The sequence below is a fragment of the Ornithodoros turicata genome, chromosome 1 (genome assembly GCF_037126465.1).
Source record: "Ornithodoros turicata isolate Travis chromosome 1, ASM3712646v1, whole genome shotgun sequence".
NCBI lineage: Eukaryota > Metazoa > Arthropoda > Arachnida > Ixodida > Argasidae > Ornithodoros > Ornithodoros turicata.
The window spans coordinates 117,230,944-117,243,515 of record NC_088201.1 but is presented as its reverse complement, the minus strand read 5'-3'; the positions used below and the strand labels follow the sequence as shown (position 1 = coordinate 117,243,515).

Sequence of the window (12,572 nt, the reverse complement as noted above, 5' to 3'; positions counted from 1 at the left end):
CCTGCTTCGGTGGCTGTGTTGAGAGTAACCGTCGTTGGGCGAAAATTCTTGCTCGAGAGTCGTGATCCTTTTAGTCACGTGACGGCTTACCCTCATCCCTGTCTTACCGAATGTAAATGGGCAAAGTACCCAAACTGTACATAAAGTAAAGTACAAAGTATCTGGCACCACTTGTACTTGAAGCACAGGATATTGCATTTTAAGTACACTTAAAGGGTCTCTGACCAGATTCTGGTCAATGTCTTTGTTTGTATGGATAACGAACCTACATGGTGCCTCCAAGTTACAACTGAAGCGTTTCGTCTCTGCGTAGCCGCCAAATATTCCAAACAAGGAGCCGAAAAGCTGTTTCGATTTCTGCCCTCAACTCGTGCGATCAGCGCAAAACTCTAGCTATTATGCAGTGGTTTTCCCATGTGTATGACGTCAAACGCCCGCGACGTTTATTGGTGGAAAGTCCACACCGGAAGTTCGGGTGGTTTCCACAACTTCCGTGTTGCTGGGTGCTTTCTCAATATGGACGCGGAAGCACAGCGGAGTCGACAAGTCAGCTTTTCAGCTACCGTTCAGCAGCTTAGAGGCACCAGCTACGTGCAGCAGAGTTTGAAGGCCTTGCTTTTGAAATGTTGAGCCGCGAATCGACTTCAGCATGAAGAGGAAGTTCCAACGACAGACTGTTAGATGAGCTTTCAGCATCCATCGCGGTGAAGCACATGAACAGTTTGCGTAAATTTCATGTTTGACGACGTCGTGTAAAGGGGCCGGAGTGGTTCATGCATAATGATGCCGAAAGAAGTCGAGTGCTTATGTTGCAAGGAGCTGCTCTTAAAGTAGCATATTTAGAACTTCGAGGGCAGCACGAACCTAGCGCTCATATTCACAAGCAAGAAGCGTACGTGTCTCATGCGCAATCATGCTGGTTGGTTTCAATACAAAAATAGTTTTTCTGAACTTTTCGTTATTGTTCGTCACTTATTCAGAAAGAGTGCAGCTGAATTAATACTCGGCGTCCTACTAGCTTTAGCTTTGTTCAAAGCTTGCGTGTCTCATACAGGAAATACACTACATACCAACAGCTCGTGAGATGGGTGTTGCACAAACTTGAAAAAAAGAAATAAAAAGGAAAATAATCGTTATATCAGTCTGCGCGGTGAACAGGATACAGGATAAAAGCCTTTCCCATAGTAACTACTACATGCTTTAAATACCCAAGGTGGAAGTAACCCCTACAGGGGGTGTCCTTGCAATTTCAGCTGTAGACACATGTCGGTAATGATATAACCATAATAATGACCCCCCCCCCCCCCGAACTTTTTTCAACACTCCTCCATGCTTGGGATTCTGGATAAACCACTGTGCTGACCCCTGACACAAAGCACCATCTCACCAGCCTGCTCCGCCTGGTAAGAATTGCATTGGGCTCTCAATTCCACCTCAGACACAAATCCAATCCTGTTCTGACGCATCCTTTTGTCCACCCATTCAGTCAATATGTCGTAAGTGTTGTTCGAACTTTTACTGTCTGATAGCACCCAAATAGTATTGTTTAAGCACCTCAAGTATTTTAATGATCGTTATGTGGAAGTAAATCAGACTGTTATGCAGGTTACCCTGTGTGTGACCTCCGGTTCCAGCTCTCAGTCCTCCAGAAGTGCTCACTACACGAGTTGACTATCGAGAACCTCAATCTTCCATGCATGATGTAAAACCCCAGTTCGCTTGCTTCCTAGACATTTCTTCGTTCTCAATCTTCCTTTTGTGTGCAAAATGCACATCCAGTTCGAGTAGGATGTAGACCTTGAGGAACCAAGCTTTGTATCTTGGGCTGCTCAAATACTCAAATAGGCATGTTGTAGTCAAAGAAATGTAACATCGTCAACTAAATGTAACTTGAAATGTGGTTCATATAGTTTATTGTGGCACTCAGATAATATCTTCATAATATGTCTGCAGAGATTGCTCCAAAATAGCATATGTGATGCAGCGTCATACATGATTGGGCTTCTGGGAAAATCATGATTCACCTGATACAGACGGCAGCCTTTGTAACGGTGTCTGACACATTTTTAGCAGCCATTGTTTTAAAATATGCATTAAAAATGATCCAACTATGAAAGTATCACGAAGTTCTTCATTTCATTTGTTTACTTTAAAGACCCTTGTGAATGGATATACATAGAGGGGGAGGTTTTTTATCCAAAAAAGACAAATACCAAAATGATGTACACAAAATTCGTTCACTCACCACAAAGAAATTCATTCGATCTGAAAACGATCATAGCACTTGGAAATAAATGACGATACATTTTGTTCTGACGCTTTGTGGGCAGGAAGGTCATTCCAGTTTGACACCATCAGCTGGTGCGGAGAGTAGAGGATTTTTTTTTTGTTTGCGTAGGTGGAGCAAGTATACTTTGTGCGGGTCATCAAGTCTTGGAAGTAACTTGTGAGGGGATTGACAGTAAGTGGGGTGGGGAGGAGGGTGACCATAATATTACTTATTAAAGAATGCCAGGGCTGATAGCTTTCATCTGGTAATCAAAGGAGTAAGAAAGAGTTTGGCTCTAATGGCTGAGACGCTGGAAAAAGGATGATAATCACGAGCAACAAACCGTGCGATTCTGTACAAATTCTACATTGTCGATTAAGAGAGGTTGGGACGGGTCCCAGATTGCAGAGGCATATTCCAGTTCTGTTGAACATGGCAGTTGGTGTTCTGAGACTGGAAAACATAGAAAAGACAAATACATACAAAGCATCAAGTGCCTAAGAAATGAATGATGAAAGAAGGCAGTCACTGGAAAGGTTAGCCAGTAGTAGGACTTGAACCCACATCTTCTGTATTACCGATCCAGGGCGCTTACCAATTGAACTAAGCTAACACGCCTCTCCAGTGACTTCCAAGGGTGCAGATGTACCCTAGGAATAGGTTTATGGGCAGGAGAACACTAGTCACTGTTATTATACAGGCATAGCTCTCTGTCCAGTATGATCACCACAGAGCACATTTACAGGAACTCACAGGCACAAAACTTGCATAATAAATATGTAATAGCCTCAAACAGCTATTATATATAATAACTGGGACATGGAACTCCAATAGCAGATGGTCTGGCAGTACAACACATGTAATCTTGCCATCGCTATATTTTTCCCAAAATGCTGAAAATAAATCGATAGAATTACTGCAGTGAACTGCTCAATTTTCACCTCAGATATATTTTTAGCACTCTGTCTTTCATGTTTCAAAATATACATGCATCGAACCTGCAGAAGCTTGTGTGTGTAAGTAGAGTCACACATCTCATATGCAACAGGCAGGTCTAAGTTGTATTGAGATATGTCAGTTCCTCACGCGTGCTCACCACCTGTAGATTCCTTTAAAGGGAACAAAAAACTTTCTGTTAGTAACAACTTCACGCTATATACCACATTTATAAAAGAAATTGGTCCTGTACCTGACGGACAACTGTCGTGACCATTGCCAGATGTCTTCCTCTCCTGTTCCTTCCACTTCCATGAAGTCATCACCCTAACATTGTTAAAAAAAGCCATATAAATGCGATAACTGAGATATTACCACTACGAGCATACAGCAAATCACAACCACATAAATAAAATACACAATTGCACCGAGTTGTGCACATTTTCACACACACACACAAATACATAACAGAGTGGCCTGTCTCTAATAACACTTCAACAAGTTTGTGTAACTCTGTTTTGAAACTGGACACAGGAAGGCCATTTCCAATAAGCTGAAAAAATTGGTTCGGAAGAGGAACGGTTTCTACTGATTTCTGTAGTTGGTCCGTAGCAGTGGAACCTTGTAAGGTGGTGCAGTGATGGATTACATACCGTAATGGCAAGTGTTTGGGATGGCGCTAAAAGATCCTGAATTTGCAAGGCAATTTTGTGTACATGTCTGATTTCCAAGTCAGCACTTTGTCTACTGTATTTTGCATGTCTTGAAGGAGCTGAGGGGCTGGATGGATGGATTCTAGTGGCACCCCTGGTGGGCCTCTTTGCAACGAGGGTCCAGTACATTGCACCTGTAGACATGGTTGTCGTACACCAGGCTTTCTTTCTTTTTTTTTTTTGTGCACTGCAATTTTATCGTAGTTGCCCTCTGTGGTGTTTCCCCAAATTAGACAACAATAGTACAGCTTGGGGTAAACTAAGGATATCAACTGCGTTGGTTTAGAATACAGAGCCCTTCTTTACTATGTGCAGTATGCTGCATATTATAAGGAAAACAAATAGAAGAAAACTTGTACCTGATCCCTACCTTGTATTTCCAACATTTGGTTCCACATCTTGTCCAAGGAAGTCATGAACTACATTGGTGCACACTGCTGTGACAATTATAATGTTACACCTAGATGCGGAATACACAGCTTCATTTTACGTACTGTGGATGTTGCTTACTGCATTGGCATGGCTGCATTCAACAACACTCGGAATTGTACAGTAATCTTTTGATTTAGTGCGTAAACTTTTTTGCGTAAATGATTTCCTAACATCTGCATGCCACAACGTAATTCTCACAAGGAGAGTAATCACTGTATAAATTATACAGAAGACACTAACCTCGTCACGTCCAGATGCAACAGTCTTGGAAGATAGATTCAAGGAAAGCACTGCGGACTGCTGTAGGTGGAGGTTCTTTGTACTCAAACTGAGGGGTCCGTCTCATAGCCTGCATTCTTCAAATACGATTGCCAAAATCCGCTGCCAACCATACCTGCCGCTGCGGTTGAACGCGCAGTATCGTACGGAACTGAATGCCCGCCGCGAAGCTCGCTTTGACGACACAACCGAGGCATGTCAAATGAAGTCTGTGTACCTCGATAAATTGTTCGTTGTTCCAAAAGATATAAATAAAGAAAACTTGGAAATACACACACTACGCTAACGCTGCGAAATAGCGCGCTGGATCCCGAAAGTCGTCGTAGCTCGTAGCCTCGTAGCTCATCTTTCCACGGAAGTCGCTAATTGGATTATCGCAGTTATAAAACAGGTCGTGGATTTCGAAGTATATACATACTTTTTATTTCCAGACATTGTGACAACAGTATATCGGCGTAAAAATGTTGGTCTTGCTGAAAGTTGTTGCTGTAGTGCTCGATCACGTGACGGCATTCTGCGCGCTGATTGTATGGGCGATTGACGTCATCCGAGTGGGATGACCAGATGAGTTTTCTATATATGCGTACGTTTCCTTTGTTTGACGCTAGGTGTGCCAGCGTCGGCGTGAACCGCGATGTTCAAAATTCGAGTTTACGAAAACTACGAGGTGTTGAGGCATGCATTTTCGTATGTGAAGTTGCTTTTGTGTATTCTATCAGTAGCCACTGCGGAAAAGGCTCTCCAGCGTCTGGTCAGAGACCCTTTAAAGTAGAGTGCAAACCACGGGCAATTCTACTTCAAAGTACTCGCCAAGTATAATACAACTGAATTAACGCAGTGATCTGGGCAAGTTGGTACACCTTTGAGAGGAAAGGGACCAAGGAAAAGTGTGTGTTGCGATTTTCTTTTCTTTTGCAATAGCTAGTTCTGAAGCCTAGCTAGTTAGTGCTTGCCGATGAGTACGAATTGTACCCGAAGGCATGATTTCTGTTTACAGCTGCCCAGACAACCCGCTGTGCTGATATCCTATTTATTTCTTCTTGCATCTCTGGGTATACTATGAAAAAGCAGGACAGCAGTCCGCTTTCTTGTTTAAAAACACTGCTTCTAGGCACAAAACTATATAATTATATCTAGACATAAAATTTACGCTTTTCACGCAGAAATTTAATGTTCCCTTATGGACACACAGTGTTTGACTATGTCGCACAAAAATTCAGCGTAGCAGGGCTTTAATGGTAATGGTACTCAGCAAGCAAAGAAACGGATAAAGGGCAACAATAGCGACTGACGACATTTTGTCGCTGACGAATCGGTCAAGCACATTTCGAGCAGAACCAGGTGAATACCGTTCCCCTGCCTGATGAACGACGAGGATGGAATTGGATTGGGAACCGACGAAGAAGTTATTCCACTGTCGGCATCTTCCATTCTGTCTTTTGGTAGATTGTCAGGTCGTCATTCCATTCCCCCGCTCACCTTTTATTCAGTCATTTCATTTATCTCATCCTCTCATCGCTTCACGTAACCGTCATTAATTGGGCCCTCATGTCACGATCCGTGGCCAATTGCCCCGTGCTATGCGCCACTGCGGAGAAACACGAAGAAGAAGAAGAAGTTATCACATTCAGGTGCGCCACTGCAGCAGGGCAAGTAGAACTGCCTACAATTTGTGAGTAGTTCAAGATCATTGTGTGATTCCGTCTCCTATGTTCTGCCGACATTGAGGTCTAATTTTTTGCCAGGGCTAGCGTAATTGTGTGTGATACACCAGTCTGTGTTGTTTTCAGGATACAGCGCCGAACTGAACCTGATTTTCGGGAAGCATTTTAGATCGTGATGGAGTAAAAAATGGATGGGTGTAGTTCTGTATCGGGACCGCTGGTTTTTACGAATTAGCGCGAGCGGTTGAATGCTGCAAGTAAGTGGAAGAGCGTCACATTCCGAATCGAACAATATGAGAATTATAAAATTCTGTGCACTAGAACATCTTTTACATCGGGTTGTGGTGCGCTGTATTGAGCACTTCGTTGACACTCAGGGTCGATTCACACGATGCAACTTTTTGCTGCAACTCGGTTTCCGCTATAGTTGCACGCAACCGAAGTTGCACCAAAAAGGTCCCTTTCATACGGCGAGCAACTCGGAATGCCGTAGTTGTCGCCGAGCTCGCCAGATGGCGCGAAAAACATCATTCTCATCATTTTCGTCCAATCGCACTGCGACTTCTGCTCGTCACGAGTTCAATTCGTTGCGAGTTTGATAATTTTGCATAATTTCCACTGGTTAGTGATAATTTCATCGTCTCGCGTACTGCCGCTGCAATAACTGACACATGGAAGTCTTCCTGATTGGTCGCGCTTGCAAGGCGTAGCCGTGTGATTGACAGGTTGCAGCTAGAGTTGCAGGAGAAATCGCTCGTGAAGCGATCGGCTCTGCAACTCCTGCAACTCGAGTTGCGCAACCAGAGCTTCGCGTTCACACGGTGCAACTTGGTGGCGCAACCTGGTTGCGCGCAACTAAAGTTGCATCGTGTGAATCGACCCTCAGGCGTCCTTGCTAAGCCTAACGGATATGGAGGACGCCATCTTGTGAAAGGGCGAGGAGTGTGACGACACTGTGGGACACCTGTAGGATAAAATATGAGATCGTCCGCTAATCAGTGGAGCAGTATCTCTCTCTCATGGCGGCCCATGTTCCCAGTTTTGACTTCTCTCCTTGTGAATTCTTGTCTGAGGGACCTCCACTGAGATTCAGTTTGGTTTGTGTTGGCCGCTGTGTCCGGATCAACGTACTTTAAGCAATGATTAATCGTTAAATGTTCCAATCCGTTTCGATCGAGACTCATGTAGCCTTTCTAGCAATCAGTGATGATCACGGTTTTCTCTTCTACATTGTTTTTGATTATGCGATACTGGTGTTACCGCGTCGCGCTTATTATCCCTGCAAACTTCCAATCATGGCTCATCTGTGTGGATATCAATCATTCCAGTCACCCATGTCCCTTCTACACCCTCCTCTTACTGTATTTTTGCCTCCCAATTTTGCACTCATCTACTTCTACGACATGGCCATCTACTCCCCCCCCCCCCAATTTTGCTCATGTCCGAATACTAGGATTTTAGATTTTTCTCGCACACCTACCTGCAGTAATTATACCAATCAGACGCAGTTTCCCTTGATGTCTACTTCTCGAACCAAGTCTCGATAATAGCTGTGTCGTAGGGGTAGTCTCTACTGAACGCGTAAGTTAATCCGATCACCTGTCTTGCTGACAGACGAGTGCCCTCAAGCCAGGTGTTCGCTGTCGCTGATTGTTGTAAAGGCCCATTGTCCCCGTGATTTTTGCGACACCTGAATCTGCCGATTTAATTTCGTATCGTGAGGACGGTACCGCAAAAGGGGCATTTCCTCGTCCTCGGGACAATTCCGTGCTTGTTGAGCTAGTGCAGGGAGCTCTCCTTGGTTTGCATGAAAACACCTAACTTCATGAGGTTCGTCATAGTGCGAAAGTAGAGAAGCGTGTTTGTGTCGTCTGCGTTCTTTCGCGTGTGCGCGATGTTCTTGCGTGTAATGTGATATTGTGCACTAAAGAGAGCGGTGTCGCGCTTCCGGTTGGGCAGTTTCGGTTTTTCTGCCTCCTCGTCAAACATGGCGGACTGTCTGAAAGACACCGGCGATAAAAATTAACTTTGATACGTTTCACAGGACATTATACCATGATTATACCATATTGCTACATTATACATTACCTACATACCTACATACCTATACATTAACTACCATATTACATTATACCATATATTATGATTTTGGTCGTGTTTTGCTCCTTATTTTTTGTTCTTTCAGGTAAAAGCATTTGTTTTTTGTTTGTATTTTGTTTAAAAGAACAAAAAAATCGTGAGCGACGGATACTCAAAAATGGACAGACACACAAAACCTGAAAACTGTTGCAACCGTCGTTGCCTCCTGGTTTCTTGTGATGTATGCAATACGTTTTATTTTCACATATAGTAGTACAAGACCGTGAGGAACATGAGCGGGACCCCGCCATTAACGAAACAGAGGAAGCTCTCCGGACCCATCAAACCGGCCCACTCGATTTCGGAGAACGATAACAGCTCTCCTGTTAAGGCGAACTCCACATCGCCAAAAAGAAAACCGTCAGTATCCTCTCCACCAAGGGCATCGTCACCATCATCGCCGTCACCTCCACCGCCTCAACTACCTACACGAAAGACTACTGCACCAGCGGCACAAAAGGCCCCTCAACCACCACCAAAACCGAAAGAGTCGAATGTGCATCAAGGCCCATCGACGAGAAAGCTTGTCTTTAACCACAACTACCACAGAAGTCCTTCGGGTGAGCGCATCACTGTCAATCCTGTTGACCCAGAATATATGGGGCTGGTTGGTACATGTCTTGGAGCGAGGCGACACGCGGTCAAGGACTACAGAGACATCGATGTCGATGCGATTTTACCGCATGTCGCCTCGCTCCATGAAATCCCTTTGACACGTGCATCGTTTAGGGATTTGCGAGTTCGCTTCCACTTGGTTGGCAACAGTAATATTGGATGCGAAAGAGAGCCATTAGGAATTGCTTACTTCGAAACGGCCGGATTCCAGCAATTTCTGAGAGTCATGACTGCACGCGTTCACACATGTACCTCGCATATTTATTAGAGGTAAGAGGCGCTTCCACTCTGTCTTCTTTCTCCCTGCAGTTCGCCCACCCCACCCTGCATGCCTACCAATCTGTTCTGCCTAGAAGATATCCAAGTTTGCACGATGCACCAGTAAATTCGTTATGATAGAGCAGGTAATAAAGTATTAATCTAGGGCCGTGATTCAAATGTTCACTGCATAGATAGAGGGTGACGGCGAAACATTTCCGTTCCGAAAGATTAGGTGAATGCGTCCCGAGAGCACACGTTTCATTTTTTATTGTATCCGTTCTCTCCCGTTCATTGAGTAATTGTTAAGCAGTGTTCGGTTAACTCGTCATAGTAACTAAGCTACTTTTTGGTAACTTGTCGCATTTAAACTCCAGAAACTTCTTGAGTAACTCTCTTGATCTTTAGCTAACTTTTCAAAGCAACTTTGGGTCAGTTCCAAGTTCCTTTTGTTCGACTCTGGTCTACAAGCATCCGCGAGAAGCATCCTCCATCCCTGATGACACGACAACACGTGCGCGGCGGTCGTCGGACTTCCCGTCCGTATTGCGCGGCGAACGAATAAGATTGTGTTCTGGCCCCGTTGGAATATTAAAACAGTGCGGTTCTACGAAATGTGCGTAGAGGACAACTCATGGAACCTAAACTTTCAATTCCCACTTTGTGTGCCGTTGAATAATATTATTACGGGATCACAATCACCAAATGGCTCTCCAAAGAAGTACATAAAGGCCCGCTTGATTCGCCATATCAAATATTCGTATAGTTTTCGTGAATGCTGCCAAGTGAAGGTAACTTTTTTTACCCCACCAGCGTCAAGAGCGTGCCGAACTGACAGGGATATTGATAAACTATCCCATAAAACAAAAATAGCCGAACACCATGCCCTACGGAGTACTCGGAGGGCACAGCGCAGGACGAATTTTACAGCACGATTGTGGTCAGTTCGACGAAAGGAGGTTGGAAACCCGGCCCACACCGGTAGAGTAGAAAGGGACAACATAGACATAGCTTATCGCATCTGGCTTCCGCTGGGTTCATGCCTTCCCTTTCCCGGTTTCAGGAGCTGTCACTTTTTCTACCATGACTCTGTGGACTGGGTTTCCAACCTCCTTTCGTCGTACTGACAGCGATCGCGCTCAAAAAATCGTCGCGCGCTACTGGTCCGAGGAGCATGATGATAGGCTATTTTTTTTCGATGGGATAGCTGATTAATATTCCTGCCAATTATCATGAATTTTAGTAAATTAGGCAGGCTCTTCACATTGGTCTGGTTAAAAAGTTACGTTTAAAACAGGACGTTTAGGTAGCATATGTTTGAGTTTAGTTCGCAAAATTAACATATTTAAACTTACCTTACGTGACATTCACATCAGGAGGTGGCAAAAACTTAGTAAGAACAAATGCCGTTGACCGCGTGTTCTAGTTTTTATTATTATTATTATTATTATTATTACTATTATTATTAGTGAATGGCACGTTTTCTGGGACACCCCGTATAGCGCTAGACCCTGGAGCAGTATCTTACGGAAAGACGCAAGTGCACCGGTCCCTATGCCTTATGCACGATATCCCGATATTAATAGTCAATAGTTAATACTAGAGTGCGGATAAATTGATATTGATTGATAAATTGATTGGGGCGATTGATATTTCAGTGAACGTGCTCGCTTCAGAATTTTAAGAAAGCGCTTGTAATGAGGGTTGGCCCCCAATCGGATGTCTCATTTTCCAAATTTCGAATTACATATGTGTAATGTTGTCGTATAAATCGTTGTATAACAGCCTCCTATAAGGAGTAGATTAATGCGATTTCTGGGGTTTGAGACACATCATCAGACTCCATGAATCTCACTATAGTAGTCGTTACTTTTGAATTGGTGACGCGTCCATACATGTCAAAATCTTGCATTTTCACAATCGTAACATTCTATCTTAGGACGTCTGGGTCTGACAGAAATTGGCTGCTCGGTGGCCATAGTATCATCTATCATGTTTCATGACTGCCAGTGGAACAGCCTATTCGCCCTCTTCCACGTAGCCATGATGTACGGAATCATGGGATTCATCTTCTTCATGAATGGCGCCTTAGCAGGTAGCCATGCCGAACGAGACACGGGATACGTTCACCAGGAACTGCCACTCGTCCTGACAGTGCAATACTACAGCCTTGGTTTCCTGCTCTACTTTCTCTTGGGCATTAAAGTCATCATCATGCCGGCAAAGGACGCCCTCATTGTGATCGCAGCCATTGCGGCTATTTTTGCCGCAATGGCTCTACTTGCTCATGGCATATTCAGTGTGCGTCATCGATGACCCCTTCGCTGAACAACACTGTGAACGATTTTGTACGCGATGTGAAATTGTCATACACGATAAAATAATAGAATACAGGTAAATGATATGTCACAGCACGAGGTGACTTGTACCTCATTCTCGTTCACCGTTCTTAAATTAAATGGGCATTATCTCTCGAGCAAGTGTCTGTTTATATCTTACCGTGCATCAGAGACTTCTGCTCTAGACAAAGGTACTTTGATAGCGAGTCATCGTCATCATCGTCGCCGTCACCCTCCCATGCCACCTTACCCCCTAGTGGAAGTATGTCATCGCATCCGCAAGCGTTCTCGGGAATGGGCATCCAACACATCGACGAGTGGCTGGGAGCTTGCGAACGCGCAAGTACACTCTTGAAACTTGTATATTTTTTTTTTTTACCCGTGCGGGGAAATGGGAAGTTTTTTTCTACATGTCTTGCGCTTTTTGTGCTCAACCTGTGGATGCGGTCGCTGGTCCCATTTCTTGGATATCGGATGGCGGGTATGGGTACAAAGGAATTGGGTGGGATCACTGTACTGAGAACTTTTTTCCTACACAGTTTTCCTTCGTGATGGTTCCAGAACCTGGTGTAACACTGGGCGGAAGCAATTGGTGATGCTCATTTCAAGTGAGGAATATATTCGCGTGTGCTCATGCAGGCTGGGGCCTCCTACCGTTGCTGCAGAGACCACCGTGCCCGAGAATTCGGGACAAAATGTAAAGCAGACTTCACGTGATTATAGAGCCCATAGAGCCCATGTATTAGATATATAAAAGCGCGTGCAACATATTCCGCTGTCAGCGCTCTGCATTCCTTCGCTAGCGGCATGCTTCCTATGGCAGGGCGAAGCTTTTTGAGCAATATCCTTGATCTTCGATGTTACGTTTAGGTCAAAATCTCCAAGATGCAAAGCAGGCTTCATTTCATCCACTGAAACGATGGGGTGA

General features: G+C 44.4%; 1 protein-coding gene across 3 annotated transcripts; it reads left to right on the top strand.

The window, feature by feature from the left end:
• The first annotated feature begins 6,249 nt into the window (after positions 1-6,249).
• LOC135368263 (uncharacterized) lies at positions 6,250-11,781 on the top strand. Of its 3 annotated transcripts, XR_010414734.1 has the most exons (4): positions 6,250-6,301; positions 8,644-8,992; positions 9,357-9,451; positions 11,245-11,781. XR_010414734.1 is itself a non-coding variant. In XM_064601432.1 (3 exons), the coding sequence occupies exons 2-3, from the start codon at positions 8,665-8,667 to the stop codon at positions 11,619-11,621; spliced, it is 705 nt and encodes a 234-aa protein (XP_064457502.1). In that variant the 5' UTR covers positions 6,250-6,301; positions 8,644-8,664; the 3' UTR covers positions 11,622-11,781. The 3 variants fall into 3 exon arrangements, 2 of the variants coding, with proteins under 2 accessions (XP_064457502.1, XP_064457510.1); XM_064601432.1 differs by lacking the exon at positions 9,357-9,451; XM_064601440.1 differs by lacking the exon at positions 9,357-9,451 and having other exon boundaries at positions 6,261-6,301; positions 8,647-8,992.
• The last annotated feature ends 791 nt before the right edge of the window (positions 11,782-12,572 follow it).